Source organism: Bombyx mori, chromosome 25 (genome assembly GCF_030269925.1).
Source record: "Bombyx mori chromosome 25, ASM3026992v2".
In the NCBI taxonomy this organism is placed as follows: domain Eukaryota; kingdom Metazoa; phylum Arthropoda; class Insecta; order Lepidoptera; family Bombycidae; genus Bombyx; species Bombyx mori.
In genome coordinates, this window is record NC_085131.1 from 516,026 (window position 1) to 533,337 (window position 17,312).

The following is a 17,312-nucleotide window of genomic DNA, read 5'->3' on the forward strand; positions in this document are numbered from 1 at the left end:
TCTATATTTGTTGGCGTGATAAACTTTTAAGGACTTCGTCGTGCGCTTCACAGCCTCTCGCCAACTGTTTCTATTCGTGCTTAATCTGCTACACTCATGAACTAGACTACCCATATATTATATGTATTATAAAGTAAATCCAGCGAAACCGCGGGGTACAACTAAGACTTTAGTACTTTAGTAGTATGAAGCATTATTTACGGAAGAGCAGTTGAATGCCCTCACAGTAAGCGCGGCAGAGCCACGGAGCGAGTAATTGTTGCTCGTCCACGAAAACGATCAAGATCTGTAGTAGATCTGTATACAAGACGTGATAAAATTCACTAGTTAGTCATTTTTACGATTTTTGGTATAAATTTGGCACGTTATACCAAACCGCCGCAGATACTGCTGTTCACTGAAAATGCTGCTACTGTTTTGCCTTGTTTCGTGTAATGATCCATCAGCTCTAGAGATTTTGCTTCTCGGTGTTTCAACATACTCTTCACTAGTCTACGAACTAATATATTTATGCCAATAAAATGAAACTAAAATTAATTTACAAAAAACATCACCCTATACACTTAAGCACGTCCTCCCAACCGTAGCGTCACATCGAAGTTAACACTACAAACATGCTTCGGCAAGTGCACGCACAAAATGTTCCTTATTTTTATCCTCCTGCTCATCGGAGTCTCCGCTGAATGGATCGAAATAACTCAACAGTACAGGAAACCTACCAATAAGCATTCGTCAGAGAGTGACCAAGTGTACTTTAATGATAGCATTGAGCATTGGCATCAAAGTCAAGATTTTTTCAGTGTTCGTGATCGAGTTAACAGCAACGTGTACCATAAAGTGAACTTTGATATTAACAGTGACAATAAAAAGAAAGTTCCAACAGAGAGCATGGGTAAAATAGAGAGAGTGTCTATTAGCAAAGTAGGTAACGTGAAACGTGTTCAGATATCTGATTCTACTGTGAAATCGTCTGCAATAAAAACTGAAAATAGCAGGCTGGTTACTACTGCTAGAGATAAACTTAGTGACACAGCGAAACAAAATAATTTAAGAAATAATTTACAAGATAATCGTAAGGAGCATCAAGCCACTGAACCTATAGCAACACCAGTAAATACAAACAAAAATTTAAATTCAAGTTTAGTTCTGGATAATCCATTGAAAAGTTACAAACCGCTTAGAACATATAAAGAAAAGCCCACATTCGTAAGAAAGGGTGATTCGTTCGAAGCAGAAGTAACAAAAGAAGAAGAAAAACAACCAAATAAAAACACATTAGACTTCAGAAACAAGCCAATTACTACTGATATCCCAAAAATTGTTTCAAAAGACGAAAAGCTCACACAGAAAAATGAAATTTTAACAATCAACTACGTAAAAGCTATACAAAAAAAGAACAATAAAATCTCAAACAAACAAGATGCAAGCAATAATAAGAATGAACCTCACAAATCTATTGTTGAAGATCCAAAAGATAGCACTTTGGAAACTGTTATTAAATTTATGAAAATAATAACTGACACTATATCGAAAAATACCAGAAAAAAAATTAGTACTAAAGTTAGGTATTTAGAAGATCTGAGAAATACAATATTAACCAACATTAGTAAGTATTATAAATCAAATTGATTTGAAGTAAATTATTGTTATACTTAGATTACTGAGCTCTAAGATGACTAGCTTTCTGCGTTAATCCTACTCCTGTGACTACATATTATTATCCTTTCGAATTAATGTATTTGAAGGATATAGTATTGCAATGCAAAACGCTTCAGTGAAAAGGTTGGTGGGGCATATTGAGAGCCCGCAAGGGTGGGTTTCACGATCCTGTCAATTCGTGTAGCGCACCAATCATGCGTTCTAGTTAATAGGGTGGGACAGTAACTGAAACTTCGGCCTCATGTCACAACGCGGGTGGCGCCATTCACATTGTGATTCCGATAGGTTCCAGTGACCAAATAACACCAAGTGAGCTTTAAGTGGGTGTTCAGTCATCTATGAAATAAAAAGCTTCAGACAGAATTTAAACCATAACTGCTACCGGTTAAAAATTTATCTCTACAGAGCACCGTATCGACGTGACCTGGCCCGACGACTCAGATCGACAGAAACGCTCGGCGGATGATGCGCGAGGCCACGTTCAGTTTCCATCATCCGAGAGCGCCCTTATGACCATCTCATTTTTGACCTTCGCTGTTTTCCTCATAAAACTTGTGCTGGTAATTTTGCTCTCAGTATCATTCTATAGCTTTCCTACTAATATAAAGTAAAGTAAGTAAGTACAAAATAAGTACACCGGCGATAAGGGTTTTTTTTGTTCGGGTCGGGGTCCTTCTACAAGATCTCCGCGCCTAGAGGGTGCGCGTGTACGTGGGATTGACCCGCGACTGCAAACCGCGGGCCCATGAATGTTTTAGGGTCCCACCGCACTAAATGACTACACTCTTCCCGTGATCAACACTACAACCAGACTGGCGGCACCACCCCGATGACGCCCGACCTACCTGCCGGGTTAGAACACCTGACCGGGTCGCTCTTGCACAGTAGGTTCCACATTAGGTCTGCCAGGACTCGTCGCTGCAGAACATCGTAGCCACGACGGTTGGAAGCGACAAACCGGTCCTATTTTTGTAACGAGGACGCGGCGCGGCTCCACGAAAGCGGGACAGCACGCGAACGTGTGCTCCACCGTGTCCTCGTTACATCCACTGCAGTGGTGTGGTGGTGCACTTCGGCGTCAGCTCCCTCCGAATGACGAGGTGCAAGTAGTGACCGAAACCGCTGTGGCCCGTGAGCACCTGCGTCGCCCGGAAGGTGAGACGTCCTCGGTCGCAACTCACCCAGTCCGAGAGGACCGCGCGGTTCGCCTCGATGGTCCACGGCGATAAGGCACCACTCTCCCTATTTCACCGCGAAAACAGAAGGACACTTGTTCAAGTTCAAATCAAATCAATCATGATTATAATCAAACTCTTTAAGTATTTAACAGTTATTTTATAACTGCTACAGTTGAATTATTTTCTTTATTTATTATTTATATTGTATTCTTGAAAATATAGTCATACATAATACAATAGTTCAGAATCCACTTTCATACTTCTAAATTGACAGTAGCTCCACATTATGACGTCGATGTTTTCCGATTCCTGCAACTATGTGCATCGCTAGATTCCTTTTAATGTTTCCAAGTCTCCGAACCGGATGTTTCCAATGTGAACCAAGTTCAATTCAACCCGTTAAAGACACTAGTTTGCGCTTTCAATGCGAAGAAGGACCCCTTTGTCATGGCGCCTCAATTCCAAGGAGTATCCCTGCAACCTTCCGAGAGTATCGGGATACTTGACATTTCGAGCGATGTGAGTTTTTACCATCGCACCGCGCGCCACCGGAGTAGAGTTCATCCATACTACCTGGAGCCACTGCATTCATCCACAGTGCGTTTCCAGAGATCTTTTTTACCACGTACCATCCGGTTTTGGAATGAGCTTCCCTCCACGGTGTTTCCCGAGCGCTATGACATATCCTTCTTAAAACGAGGCTTGTGGAGAGTACTTAACGGTAGGCAGCGGCTTGGCTGTGCCCCTGGCATTCCTGAAGTCCATGGGCGACGGTAACCACTTACCATCAGGTGGGCCATATGCTCGTCTGCCTACAAGGACAATAAAAAGATATATAAAAAACACTATTATTTACTCTTTAACTAATCCAAGTAAACAGTAACTTAATTTTCAATTCTTGGTTGTCTGGATTCAAATTTCTCAATGTACCTAAAGAAATAAAGAATATAAAAAAATGAGCACGGGGGGTAAATAAATAAACATACGTCTGACAACCTAAAAGCATACACATACTTTTATTCAGCATTATTCATTATACATATTATACTGATTAGATAAAAATTTATACCTACATGGCTATTTAAAGTCGCCGTACCGGTACATATATTGGTTAAATAAATAAATAAATATATCAAAAAATTCTGGTGTCCGTTTGACCTGTTCTGACGCATTCTTTCAATGACCCAATAATGGACTAAAAAAAAGATAGGAATAACCCAGAAGTTCCAAGTTAGGTTGAAGCAGTTTTTTATTTATTTATGTTTTAAACAATATTAAATAACGGGTTCTTACTATGGTTTTTAGTTTTAATGAGCAATCGAAATATTTTGCCATGCGGAAGTTCTATGATCACGAATAGACTCATAATAGCAACTTTTATTAGACTAAAAATAGTGGCGAGATTTCATTAAATAAAAGAGCATATGCTTAAATCAAATGTAATCTCACTTACTTGTAAATTAATTATACAGAAGGACAGCTTTGGGAATATTGTCTTAGAAATAGGTTACTGTACCCTTCTAAAGGTACAACACATGCTTAAAATTGTAAGACCAAATTAATGATACTACTTCGAAAACCTAGAATCATTACCTCATATTAAAGGTTTGTCTTGAAAATAATAAGAAATTCCTGTGTTCATTTACAGCAAGTTATACAAACATACAAGAGCAAAACGATGATGGTAGCTCCCGTGGTAGTGACAGCTGCTGGTAGAGCCTCACAAGATTACTGGCGTTCCAACCAAGATTAAAATAATGTAATTTCTTAAATGTCTACTTCAATGTTATAATTAATAAATTTTAATATTAGAAATATATGTTTTTTCGTTTTCAAAACATTTATCCCTAAAACATTGGTGTTAGTCTGAAACAACAATTTTTATTCCGTCGGAATATCTTTCGAAAGATTTTTAAAGACTGAAATGAAAATTCTTTGTGAAATATAGAGAGCCGTTCTTGAACTCAGATTAAATTATGTAACACTAAGACTGGCACTAAACAATCAATTGTTTACCCAAGTTTAGTGTTTTCCAAGCCATAGATAGTATACTTAAGTTCCAAATATCGATGTTTATCAAGTATCACTAGTACCACAGTGTTTTGGTAACTATTAAATTAATCAGTGGTGTTGTTGTAAAACTGCTTGAGTTTTTGGCGGGAACGCGAGGAGTGGAGTTGTGCGATTTGTTTTATTTTGTCTATTTAGTGTTTCTTGCAGTTTAAATGTGTAATAACGGTGGTTTATTAACTGTTTAATATCTGTGAAAGCACACAAATGTGGGAAAATAAAACAAAGCCGCTGGACGTAGCTTCTCGGGATCCTCCAAAATGTTCACTGAAAAATTCTCAGTAAATGACCACCATTTTACTGAGATTATATTTCATCCCATATCATCTCATTTCATATCATCTCATCTCATTTCATTTAATTTCATCCCAGTTGATTAATGTCTCAATTTGATCATCTTCATGTCATTTCATTTGACTCCATATTATCATTTTTCTTAAAAATAAGAATATAAATTAAAATAAGACTTGACCTAAAGATCTTAGTTACCAGGTAATAAAATACCTTAAGAAAACTGCTTGGCTTAAAGGCATCGTTACCAGACAATAATAATAAAAAAAAGTACTAATCGCTTTAGTAGAGATGGCGTTAACGGTTGAATTTATTTATCTGTTAACTGGTAATTGATAAAAAAAATTACCGATATTTTTATTGGTTGAAAATACCGGTAAATCTTTTCGTTGAAAAATTAATTTTGCTAATGTTAAACTTGAATGGTACTAGCACTTTTCGAAATGATCCCATATTTCTGCATTGCGTTTCGGCATTTTAAATTAGATATACAATTTAAAAATCCACAACAACAAAGTAAGCAAAGTCTCAAACACACAAAAACAAAGTCAAAACACACAAACACAAAGTACAAATCTCTTAAAATACAAAAACACAACTTTACCAAAATAATAGAAAAGATGCACTGAGCCACCAAAATGTCAAGTACCAAACAAAATATTACGTTTAAAAAATCAACCAATCACGTCATCTTCGCGTTCGGTAAAAATATCGTTTCATTTCAATTTTTTAACGAAAAAAATTATCATTAACTGTAAAATACACCAACTTAAATATTGTGCTTTATTTTGAGGGGTATAGAGCATACAATGAAATCATAAAATTCAATATTTTTTACATGATAAGTTGAAGACATCTGCAAGGCGAAAATGAATCTTACGTGTTGAAATAAAGTTGAAACTTGCATAAATATAATTTCCAATAATTGCCTATGCCACTACACGCAGTGTGTTTGGTAAACGGTATTTTTAACCGTTTTGGGTAATTTTATTTATCGAATAGAAGTGTTAATTTTTTTTACCGGTAAATTTATTGGTTATTGGTTATATTAGCCACCTCTACGCTTTAGCTTTTGTGACGAGTTGGACGAGACATTTGAGTCTTTCTGAATTGTCTTCAAGTGAAATTATTTAATTTGAATGAATTTTCATTGTGATTAATGTGAATTGAGATATAATGATGCAGTGTGTGACTGCAAAGATGGCCACGGGAGTGGTTGTCAATCAGCCAGCAAACTCTAAACCTGCATCTCCCATAGACAGAGGTATAAATAATCATTTAAACATTTATCATGCCCCAGCATGAATCGATAATCACGCTCATACGAAATAATCATAGTTTCTCATAATTACAACAATAAAGTAAGCACACTTAGATTTGGTATCTTGCAAAACATTTTGAATGTTCGGTCACTTCAACTTTACAAACATCCTGCATAAATTGTGCCGGTTATAAAATTGTACATGTCAAGTAATTGTAACACTATTAAAGACAAAAAATTTAAATTAAAACAATACATCAATCATTTACTTATGCCTTAAAACAAAAATGACATTGTACTACCCCACAACATAATTTATAAAAATAACTACCTGCATAAATATTAAAAATTTTTAAATTTTTTAAATATAATTTAATTATATTAAAAAAATTTAAAATTTCAAATGAAGAAATTCATTCTGATTACTTGTAATTAAAAATGTTCTTGCATGTTCTTATATGAATATAGTCAAAGAGTGTGTACGTACTTTAAAAGAAAAATCATAATCATGTCATATCTCATTAATTCCTGACTGGTTGTGACATACTTAAAATATAAAATTCTTTAAACTTTGCTGGTATTGCATATAAGCTGGTAAGCATGGCATTTTGGTAGTCTGCATGCTTAGGTGCCACCACTCCGCCTATTTCTGCCGTGAAGCAGTAATGCGTTTCGGTTTGAAGGGTGGGGCAGCCGTTGTAACTAGACTGAGAGCTTAGAACTTATATCTCAAGATGGGTAGCGCAATTACATTGTAGATGTCTATCGGCTCCAGTAACCACTTAACACCAGGAGGGTTGTGAGCTTGTCCACCCATCTAAGCAACAAAAAAATTAAAAAAGACAGTAGTTTGCTTGCTTATCATCACAGATATGCACTAGTAATGTAACCAACTTCATATGAGGTGGGTAGTGGGCTCGTCTTGCCTCAACACCAATGAAGAGGTGGACTATTCAAACAATCTATTAAGTTTAAATAAAATCTTGATATGAATAAAATTATATTTCAGATTTAAAACAGTTTGATAACATATGTAGAACGTGTGCTCAGCCTGCAGATTATCTTATACCCATATTTGAGGGAGAAGGTTTAAAAAAAAACTTGCCAGAACTGATAAATAAACATCTTCCAATAATGGTTTGTAAATAAACTTTTACCTGTTAAAGATCTCACTTAACAACAAACATTATCATACAAATTATTTATCAAAAGACAGAAGCCACTTTGATCACCTCTTGCATTTACTAATAGTTCATTATGCTACCTGTATCCGACATGAGTACTAAGCATGCCACCTTGAGTATAGTTGGCATCTGGTGGCAGTTTGATTAGGTATTGTGATAATGACTGAATATTAAATGTTTATGTTGTAATTAGTTCATGGTGCTTTTAAAGAAACATTTTTATCTTGTTTATAACAATGGCTTAACTGCTGTCAGCAGTCTCCAAACCTCCTTCACAACATTGATATAACTCCATCTCAATATGAAGCATCATTTATATTGTAATGATGGCTATTTTACTTATTAAAATTGGAATACCTTATGCTTTATAACAGTTGTACCAATTCTTGTGGTAATATAAAATCCCCTAACAAGAGCAAATGAGTATAGGAAACAAGCCCTTAGTGAAAGTTTGTTTGCAGGTATCACCAGATGATGGCATGCCACATGTACTGTGCTACCACTGTGCAACCACTGTCCTAGCATGGCATGAACTCAAGCACATCTGCGTGCATGCAGATGAAGCTCTGAGGCAGCGTTTCCAAGTTCTTCAGGTAAGAACCATGCCAAAATGCCATGAAATGACTGTACTATATTTGGTATGGTTTCACGCAACCGCTTCCAATGCTGAACTGGTGAATACGAAGTAAAAAAATATATGTTGAAAAAAGTCCTTTTGGTAATTTAATATGAATTCATGACTGTACAAGTGACATTGACGTTACTGTGGGTTTGATATTGAATCTATTGAAAAAAAAAAATTTCATTGCTGTTTTCTATCACTTAAAAATTAAAATATTAAAATGTTTATTCTTTTAGGCTCCCATAGCAGATGAATTCGAAAAACAGCAGCAGTTCATTCAACAAATCAGTGCAGAACAAGAAAAGTAAGTATAATTTCAGAAACACTAAGCTACTCGCTGTGAAATATTGTTGCACTTCTACACGTTTTCAGGTCTGATTCAAAAATGGAGTTTTATGAAAATTTTAAAATGGTATTGAATAAATACTTGAGTGAATTGAATATAGCTGTTCACGGGGACATGGAGTTTGTATGTCTGAAATGTGATGAGCAACATTCTAGAATGTCATCGCAGCTATTAGCTGAGCATTGTAATACTGTTCATTGCTTTGATGTAGATAAATTGGAAACATTCATTAAAGAATATGTAATTATTGAAGAATCCCTAGCTTTTAGTTCAGGAGACAGCGACAAGGATGACAGATCAGTGAACCCTGATAAGGAGCCTCTCCCAAATTATAACTGCTCATATTGTGAATGCATTTTCTCTTCTGTATCACGACTCGTTTTTCATTTGAACAGCCACAAAGAAAATCCAAAAAAAGATGGAGTAATGTGCTGCAAAGAATTGTATACAGATAACAAAGAGCTTAGGAAACATTTGCAGAAGGAACACACCAGTACTGCAGAGAGTAACATTTGTAGATCGTGCGGATATAAAACTGACAGTGCAGGTCTCCTACAGAAACATATCTTCGAACAGCACAACAATTGTAAGGCCAGTAAAAATACTAAAGTGGAACAGAGCATAAAAAACCAGAAATATATACCGGCCGTGTGTCCAGAGTGCAACAAAACATTCTCCAACAAATACAACATGTTCGTGCACATGAAGAGCCACAGCGACCCGCACGCGACCCACGGCTGCGACCAGTGCGCCCGCACCTACCGCAGCGCCGCCACCCTGCGCGCGCACCGCCGCCTCGCGCACCGCGGCCTCATGCCGCACCCCTGCCCCCGCTGCGGGGAGCCCTTCCCCACCCGCGCCGCCCGCGACCTCCACGCCTGCCTCCACAGCGGACACAGGCCCTACCACTGTCCACAGTGCGGGAAGTCCTACCGAGCTAAGAACACTCTCGACCGCCATATGGAAATGCATCAAAATATCAGAAAATACGAGTGCCAAATCTGCTCGAAGAAGTTCCGGAAGCGATCGCACCTCGTGTACCATGTGAGCACTCACAAGACGTGACGTAACGAGGGTTATTTGTTGCAGATTGCCTCCCCGCCCTAAGTTCCGCCCCCGCGATACCGAACTTAGCAAAGAACCTTCAGACGCGGACAAGTACTCGGACGACCCGGCGGACGACGAGGACGAGCCCCTCTCGGTGGCCGCCTCGAGGAAGTCTTCCGAACTCTACGAATCGTTTTACCGGGCGCTCGTCAGCTTTAGGGAGCACTTCATCTCGGAACATGAAACTGCGGCCGCCCGCCCCGCTTCCACTGATTCAGAAGATTCAGAACTCTCCGCGGAGACCGAGGAGTGTAGCTCCGAGGCCGGCCCGCCCGGAGCGCGCGACGTGGAGCAGTTCGACGACCTGAGCCAGCGGAACATGCGCAGGAACCGCATGGACGAGGAGACGCGCGCCGAGCTGAGCCTGGCGCGGCGGAAGGTCGACGGGAAGACGCTCTACGCGTGCTCGATATGCGACCGCAGCCTGAGCTCGCGCTACACCTACCTGTTCCACAAGCGCATCCACACGGGCGAGCGGCCCTGCGTGTGCCACCTCTGCGGCAAGCAGTTCCGCGCGCCGCCCGGCCTCCGCCGCCACCTCGCGCACACGCACGAGCGCCGCCGCCCCCGCGCCTGCCCGCTCTGCCACCGCGCCTTCGCCTCCGCGCAGAACCTCAAGCAGCACCTGCGCACGCACACCGGCGAGCGCCCCTACGCCTGCCCCGCCTGCCCCAAGCGCTTCACGCAGAGCGGCTCCCTGCACGTGCACCTCAAGTCGCACGCCGCGGCCGCGCCCCACCGCTGCCCCGACTGCGGCAAGCGCTTCAAGCTGCGCTCCAACATGACCCGCCACCGCCTCAACCACTCCGGCGAGCGACCCCACGCCTGTGTCCACTGCGGCAAGACCTTCCGGCAGCGACACGAGCTCAACTGCCACGTGCTGTCCCACCTGGAGACCAACCCGCACAGCTGCCAGAACTGCGGGGCCGCCTTCGCGCAGCGCCGGGCGCTCCGGACCCACGTGAGGAAACAACATCCGACGGACGCCGCGGACCCGCGACTTTATGTTCGTTTTTAGTTCGTCTCGAATATACGACTCGGCTGCGATTTGTGGTTTTCATTAAACGCCCCGAAACTTCCCTTCGCCGTTTCAGAACAAACGAAGGATCGGTCGCGCGGGCTGCGGCAAGCGACGAGGGGGTGGTCGAGGGCGCGGGCCCCGGGGCGCGGCGCCGCTACCGCTGTCCGTCCTGCGGCCTCGGGTTCGCCCACGGCGGGAACTTCGCCCGCCACGTGCGCGCGCTGCACATCCAGCGCCGCCCCCACGCCTGCCACGTCTGCTCCAAGACATTCTCCAGAAAGAGTCATCTCGAGGATCACGTAAAGTCGCACTCCGAGCGCCGGGAGTACGTGTGCGACGTGTGCGGGAAGGCGTCCAAGTACGGCGCCGCGCTGCGGATGCACAGGAAGACGCACGATGTCTGCAAACACAAGTGTCTGGAGTGCAGCGCCACGTTCAAGAGGAAGGTGGAGCTGCAGGCGCACGTGAGCGTGCACACCGGGGAGAGGGCGCACGTGTGCCGCTGCGGGAGAGCCTTCCGACTGCGCGGACAGCTCAACGGCCACCGCAAGCGCTGCGCCGCGCCCGACGCGTGACCGACGACCCTACCAACCTACATCCACAGTCATCATGATCGAGCTGGCTATGTTGCAGGTCGGCAGAAGCCCCGGACTTCGCCCAGCCGATGGATCTCCCTGAAGCCTCCGCCTCTCTCGAGCGGATCATCTGCTGTGTGTACTGCGGCGAGCACTGTCCGCAGACCCAGTACAGACGCCACGTGGTCTCCGAGCACGCCGAACGAATCTTCCACTGCGAAGACTGCGACAGCTACGTCGACCGCGAGATCTTCATCCCGCACATGTCGTCCCACGCCATGCTGTACGCGCGCCAGGCCCAGGAGGAGCGCGCCCGCAGGGAGGCCGCGCGGCAGGAGGCGGTGCGGCGCGAGGCCGCCCTGCTCGCACGCATTAAACGGGACGTCAGCGAGGAGCCCGAGCCCCGCCCCCCCAGCGCTGCTGACGACGGTCTCGTCGAAGAGCCGGAACCCGAACTCCTCCAAGCGGAGTCGGCCGCCGATCCCGGAGGTTTCTCCGAACACAGCGACGACGATCGCTCCGAGCCCGTACCGGACGAGGTGCCGCGTGCTCTCGAAGACGAACGGGAGGCACCTGCGAAGCCCCAGACCGTGCCCCCGGAGCGCCCGGCCCGCGCCTGTCCCGTCTGCGGCAAGACGTACCGCGCCGCCTCCAGCTACTTCTACCACGTGAAGCACGCGCACGGAGCCGAGCGCGCGCACGCGTGCCCGCACTGCGACAAGAAGTTCACCACGCGCGCGGCGCTGCGGGAGCACGGCGCCGTGCACTCGGGCGAGCGGCGCCACGCCTGCCAGCTGTGCGGCAAGCGGTTCGGCTCGCGGGCCGGCCTCTACATCCACGCGCAGACGCACGGCAGCACGCGCCAGCACCACTGCGCCACGTGCGGCGCGGCCTTCCGCTGGCGGACGCAGCTGCAGCGCCACCAGCGCCGCCACGCGCCCGCGCGCCCGCACGCCTGCGAGCTGTGTGCCCGCGCCTTCCGCGCGCGCGCCGACCTGCAGCGGCACCGCCACACGCACGCCGCGCGCCGCCTGCGCTGCCCGCGCTGCGACGCCACCTTCGCGCAGCCCCGCTACCTGCGGGTGCACCTGCGCAACAAGCACGCCGCCGCGTGAGGCCCTGCAGCGGCACCGCCACACGCACGCCGCGCGCCGCCTGCGCTGCCCGCGCTGCGACGCCACCTTCGCGCAGCCCCGCTACCTGCGGGTGCACCTGCGCAACAAGCACGCCGCCGCGTGAGGCCCTGCAGCGGCACCGCCACACGCACGCCGCGCGCCGCCTGCGCTGCCCGCGCTGCGACGCCACCTTCGCGCAGCCCCGCTACCTGCGGGTGCACCTGCGCAACAAGCACGCCGCCGCGTGAGGCCCTGCAGCGGCACCGCCACACGCACGCCGCGCGCCGCCTGCGCTGCCCGCGCTGCGACGCCACCTTCGCGCAGCCCCGCTACCTGCGGGTGCACCTGCGCAACAAGCACGCCGCCGCGTGAGGCCCTGCAGCGGCACCGCCACACGCACGCCGCGCGCCGCCTGCGCTGCCCGCGCTGCGACGCCACCTTCGCGCAGCCCCGCTACCTGCGGGTGCACCTGCGCAACAAGCACGCCGCCGCGTGAGGCCCTGCAGCGGCACCGCCACACGCACGCCGCGCGCCGCCTGCGCTGCCCGCGCTGCGACGCCACCTTCGCGCAGCCCCGCTACCTGCGGGTGCACCTGCGCAACAAGCACGCCGCCGCGTGAGGCCCTGCAGCGGCACCGCCACACGCACGCCGCGCGCCGCCTGCGCTGCCCGCGCTGCGACGCCACCTTCGCGCAGCCCCGCTACCTGCGGGTGCACCTGCGCAACAAGCACGCCGCCGCGTGAGGCCCTGCAGCGGCACCGCCACACGCACGCCGCGCGCCGCCTGCGCTGCCCGCGCTGCGACGCCACCTTCGCGCAGCCCCGCTACCTGCGGGTGCACCTGCGCAACAAGCACGCCGCCGCGTGAGGCCCTGCAGCGGCACCGCCACACGCACGCCGCGCGCCGCCTGCGCTGCCCGCGCTGCGACGCCACCTTCGCGCAGCCCCGCTACCTGCGGGTGCACCTGCGCAACAAGCACGCCGCCGCGTGAGGCCCTGCAGCGGCACCGCCACACGCACGCCGCGCGCCGCCTGCGCTGCCCGCGCTGCGACGCCACCTTCGCGCAGCCCCGCTACCTGCGGGTGCACCTGCGCAACAAGCACGCCGCCGCGTGAGGCCCTGCAGCGGCACCGCCACACGCACGCCGCGCGCCGCCTGCGCTGCCCGCGCTGCGACGCCACCTTCGCGCAGCCCCGCTACCTGCGGGTGCACCTGCGCAACAAGCACGCCGCCGCGTGAGGCCCTGCAGCGGCACCGCCACACGCACGCCGCGCGCCGCCTGCGCTGCCCGCGCTGCGACGCCACCTTCGCGCAGCCCCGCTACCTGCGGGTGCACCTGCGCAACAAGCACGCCGCCGCGTGAGGCCCTGCAGCGGCACCGCCACACGCACGCCGCGCGCCGCCTGCGCTGCCCGCGCTGCGACGCCACCTTCGCGCAGCCCCGCTACCTGCGGGTGCACCTGCGCAACAAGCACGCCGCCGCGTGAGGCCCTGCAGCGGCACCGCCACACGCACGCCGCGCGCCGCCTGCGCTGCCCGCGCTGCGACGCCACCTTCGCGCAGCCCCGCTACCTGCGGGTGCACCTGCGCAACAAGCACGCCGCCGCGTGAGGCCCTGCAGCGGCACCGCCACACGCACGCCGCGCGCCGCCTGCGCTGCCCGCGCTGCGACGCCACCTTCGCGCAGCCCCGCTACCTGCGGGTGCACCTGCGCAACAAGCACGCCGCCGCGTGAGGCCCTGCAGCGGCACCGCCACACGCACGCCGCGCGCCGCCTGCGCTGCCCGCGCTGCGACGCCACCTTCGCGCAGCCCCGCTACCTGCGGGTGCACCTGCGCAACAAGCACGCCGCCGCGTGAGGCCCCGCGATATTGTATTTGGATTGTTTCGTAAACTCTAATTGTTGTGATTAATTGTAGACGCCTGCGCGCTGCGGCAGTCCAGAGTTTCTCAAACTTTACATTGTAATTCCTATGCAAATCCAATTAAAAGCTAATTAAAAAACAAAGGAAAAATGACCGTCGTGAAATAAGTGATACCTTCCGGCCGGCCCGCGGGGCTGCTGGGTCTGGTCCCAGGGCTGACAACTTTACGTCAAGTTTCAATCTCTGAGAAATCCTGGTCTGCCGAAGACAATGAGCGTACCGTTGCTACTATACCACGCTTCTGTACCTACTACTTGTATTTACTCATTGCCGTACTGTATATATTACGTTTATCTCTATAAGAAAACAAAACTACTTCGAATTATACCTTATGTCTAAGCCATAAAATTAAATTTAGTATTAAAGTTAGAGTATTTAGATGGTTAATTAATGCTTTGTTTTTCTAACATGGGCACAAAATGGTCGGTAGGTTTGTTTAAAAACTTCGCAATAGACACATGTTGTGTAAAATTTGCAATACGTTAACCGCTACAGTGGCTCCCCCCTCCCGGCTGCGGGACTTCGCAGTCTGGACGGATTGAGCCAAACGAGCCTATTCCACAGTTTGTAGGGCTGTCCAAATCAAGACTGTTTTTTTCAAGACTGATAATATTACATTTAGTTTATTATGACCCGCCACTTAGTTGCCGCCCTATTATTTTTGGCCCGTTAACATATCGAGCTTGGACGGCCCCCGCTCCAGTCCACCTCCCCAGCTGTCGTCGCAAGATGCGCGGACTTGCTCATGAATTAAGTTCATTTGTCAAAGTTGGTCTCCAGCGAGGGCTTAAGCCAGATTATGTCCTGCTTGTGTCGGCACTGTCGAAGCAGTTACCCTCTGCAGGTAGTCTCTTAGCTCGTTATGAACTATCCATGACCTTAAATCCCATTTGCGTTTGAATTGACCCTGTTAAAATAATGTGTACTAATAAAATAGTGCATCAATTCATCGTGAAAATAATATTATTAAAAAACTACTAAACTTTATGAATCTCCCTTTGCTTGGTTTTTTTTTTGTTAACCGTGGACTTGTCTGTGGCACTCCAAGGTTACAAAGGGAAGTTTTGTCTTGACCTTTACAGAATAGGATAAGGTGAGACAGGTATTGGTTTGCAATGCGATGACGTCACTCAGACGGCTGTACGGTGTGTAAAACAATGGAAACTAATATAAGATTTTTCTCATATTTTTTAAGTAAATTGTTTCTAAGATCTTTTTCATATTTTTTTAAGTAAATTACTTCTAAGATTTTTCTCATATTTTTTAAGTAAATTGCTTTTTATAATCGTGTATAAAGTTAAGAGATACATTCCAACGGAGTGGGTGCGGCGAACATCCTTCAACGAACTAGAATGTATAGTTTAAGCAAACGTTTGGCATGTTGCTTTGATATTTCAGCATATATCATAGTGATAGAAATTAAAGATTGTATCTTGAGCATTAAAAGACGCGTCACATGGTACAGTGTACGCGGCCCGTTATACAATATATTTGGAGTGATTACTGACATGCGTTGTTTTATTTTAATCGTTCTGATGTTGCTGCATGTTTAGAGAAGAGGATAACCTAAGAAAAAATTGATGGAATGCGTAAAATACGGATTTGTGTAAGAGGCGAGTGAGCAAAGAAATTGTATACGATAGAGGAGGAAGATATGGAAGGAGAAAAGATGTTGTGCCGACCCCAGGTGACTGGGAGAAGGGCAGGAGAATGATGATGCGTTGCTTTATTTTATACGAGAGTGTAGTTTATTGCCGACGAAGTTTTCCGGACCTAGGCTATAGGAAACTTATCTTACTTAGAAAAAATACTTTATAAGGATTAGAGATTTAAGACAGGTTCTTAGTTGCTACTGATGAGCAGATGAACTCGCAGCCCACCAGTCAAAGTACAACGCGAATGTTCCCACGCACCGTGAAGCTGGAGATCCAACTTTGTTGTTTTTAATTGCCTTGTAGGCACCGTCTTGCGTGGACGTGATCAATGTAGGGGGCACATACAAGCACACTCCGCAGACCTCGGTGGGTGAAATGCATGTCATAGCGGTCGGGACATGCATCGTCACCCGCCGGTTCCGGGATTTAGTCACTCAATTATACATAATCAGTATCTTGCAACAGCGATGCATCAGTGTTCGAATCCCGCCGGCGGGTACCAATTTTTCTAATGAAATACAAACAAATGTTCACGATTGACTTCCACGGTGAAGGAATAACATCGTGTAATAAAAATCAAACCCGCAAAATTATAATTTGCGTAATTACTGGTGGTAGGACCTCGCGTGGTTCCGCACGGGTAGGTACCACCACTCCGCCTATTTCTGTCGTGAAGCAGTAATGCGTTTCGACTTGAAGGGTGGGACAGGCGTTGTACCTATACTGAGACCTTAGAACTTATATCTTAAGGTGGGTGGCGCATTTACGTTGTAAATGTCTATGGGCTCCAGTAACCATTTAACACCAGGTGGGCTGTGAGCTTGTCCACCCATCCAAGCAGTAAAAAAAGAGTTCGCCCCGTATCTATCTATGCAACTGAGTTTTAAGCTACGTTTTGTTTATCCTTCACGATCTATATATTAGTTCGTCCACCCATCTAAACAATAAAAAAAGGTAATCCATCATTAAAAGAAATGATGATTAAATGTTATCATGCCAGCTACATTAGCTTTGCTGACGGAGGCCCCCGGCGTTGTCTATGAAGGGTCTGGTCGCTGCAAATAGTAAAGGTTTCGCCATAGCTCTAATCGTCTACGCTTAAAAATATTAACTGAATATCAGTTGGTTCCGCTTGTGAAGTGGCCTGTGATAGTATCATTAGCACAAGGCAACTCGCAGACACAGCCCACTGAGTTTCTCGCCGGATCTTCTCAGTGGGTCGCGTTTCCGATCCGGTGGTAGATTCTGCGAAGCACGGCTCTTGCTAGAGTTCGTGTTAGCAACATCGTCAGGTTTGAGCCC

The 17,312-nt window shown here is 47.4% G+C and overlaps 2 protein-coding genes across 6 annotated transcripts; both read left to right on the plus strand.

Annotated features, from left to right (window-relative positions):
• Positions 1-639: 639 nt before the first annotated feature.
• On the plus strand, positions 640-4,652 carry LOC134201366 (uncharacterized). Its single transcript, XM_062676006.1, has 3 exons — positions 640-1,606; positions 2,065-2,219; positions 4,486-4,652. Exons 1-3 carry the CDS (start codon positions 640-642, stop codon positions 4,588-4,590), a joined length of 1,227 nt encoding a protein of 408 aa, XP_062531990.1. The 3' UTR covers positions 4,591-4,652.
• Positions 4,653-5,507: 855 nt separating this feature from the next.
• Positions 5,508-15,862, plus strand: LOC101737992 (zinc finger protein 771). Of its 5 annotated transcripts, none has more exons than XM_038020300.2 (5): positions 5,508-6,559; positions 7,469-7,596; positions 8,105-8,236; positions 8,502-8,569; positions 11,373-15,862. In XM_038020300.2, exons 2-5 carry the CDS (start codon positions 7,594-7,596, stop codon positions 12,427-12,429), a joined length of 1,260 nt encoding a protein of 419 aa, XP_037876228.1. In that variant the 5' UTR covers positions 5,508-6,559; positions 7,469-7,593; the 3' UTR covers positions 12,430-15,862. The 5 variants fall into 5 exon arrangements, with proteins under 5 accessions (XP_037876228.1, XP_062531988.1, XP_037876227.1 ...); XM_062676004.1 differs by having other exon boundaries at positions 5,508-6,462; XM_038020299.2 differs by lacking the exon at positions 11,373-15,862 and adding an exon at positions 9,701-10,765 and having other exon boundaries at positions 5,508-6,462.
• The last annotated feature ends 1,450 nt before the right edge of the window (positions 15,863-17,312 follow it).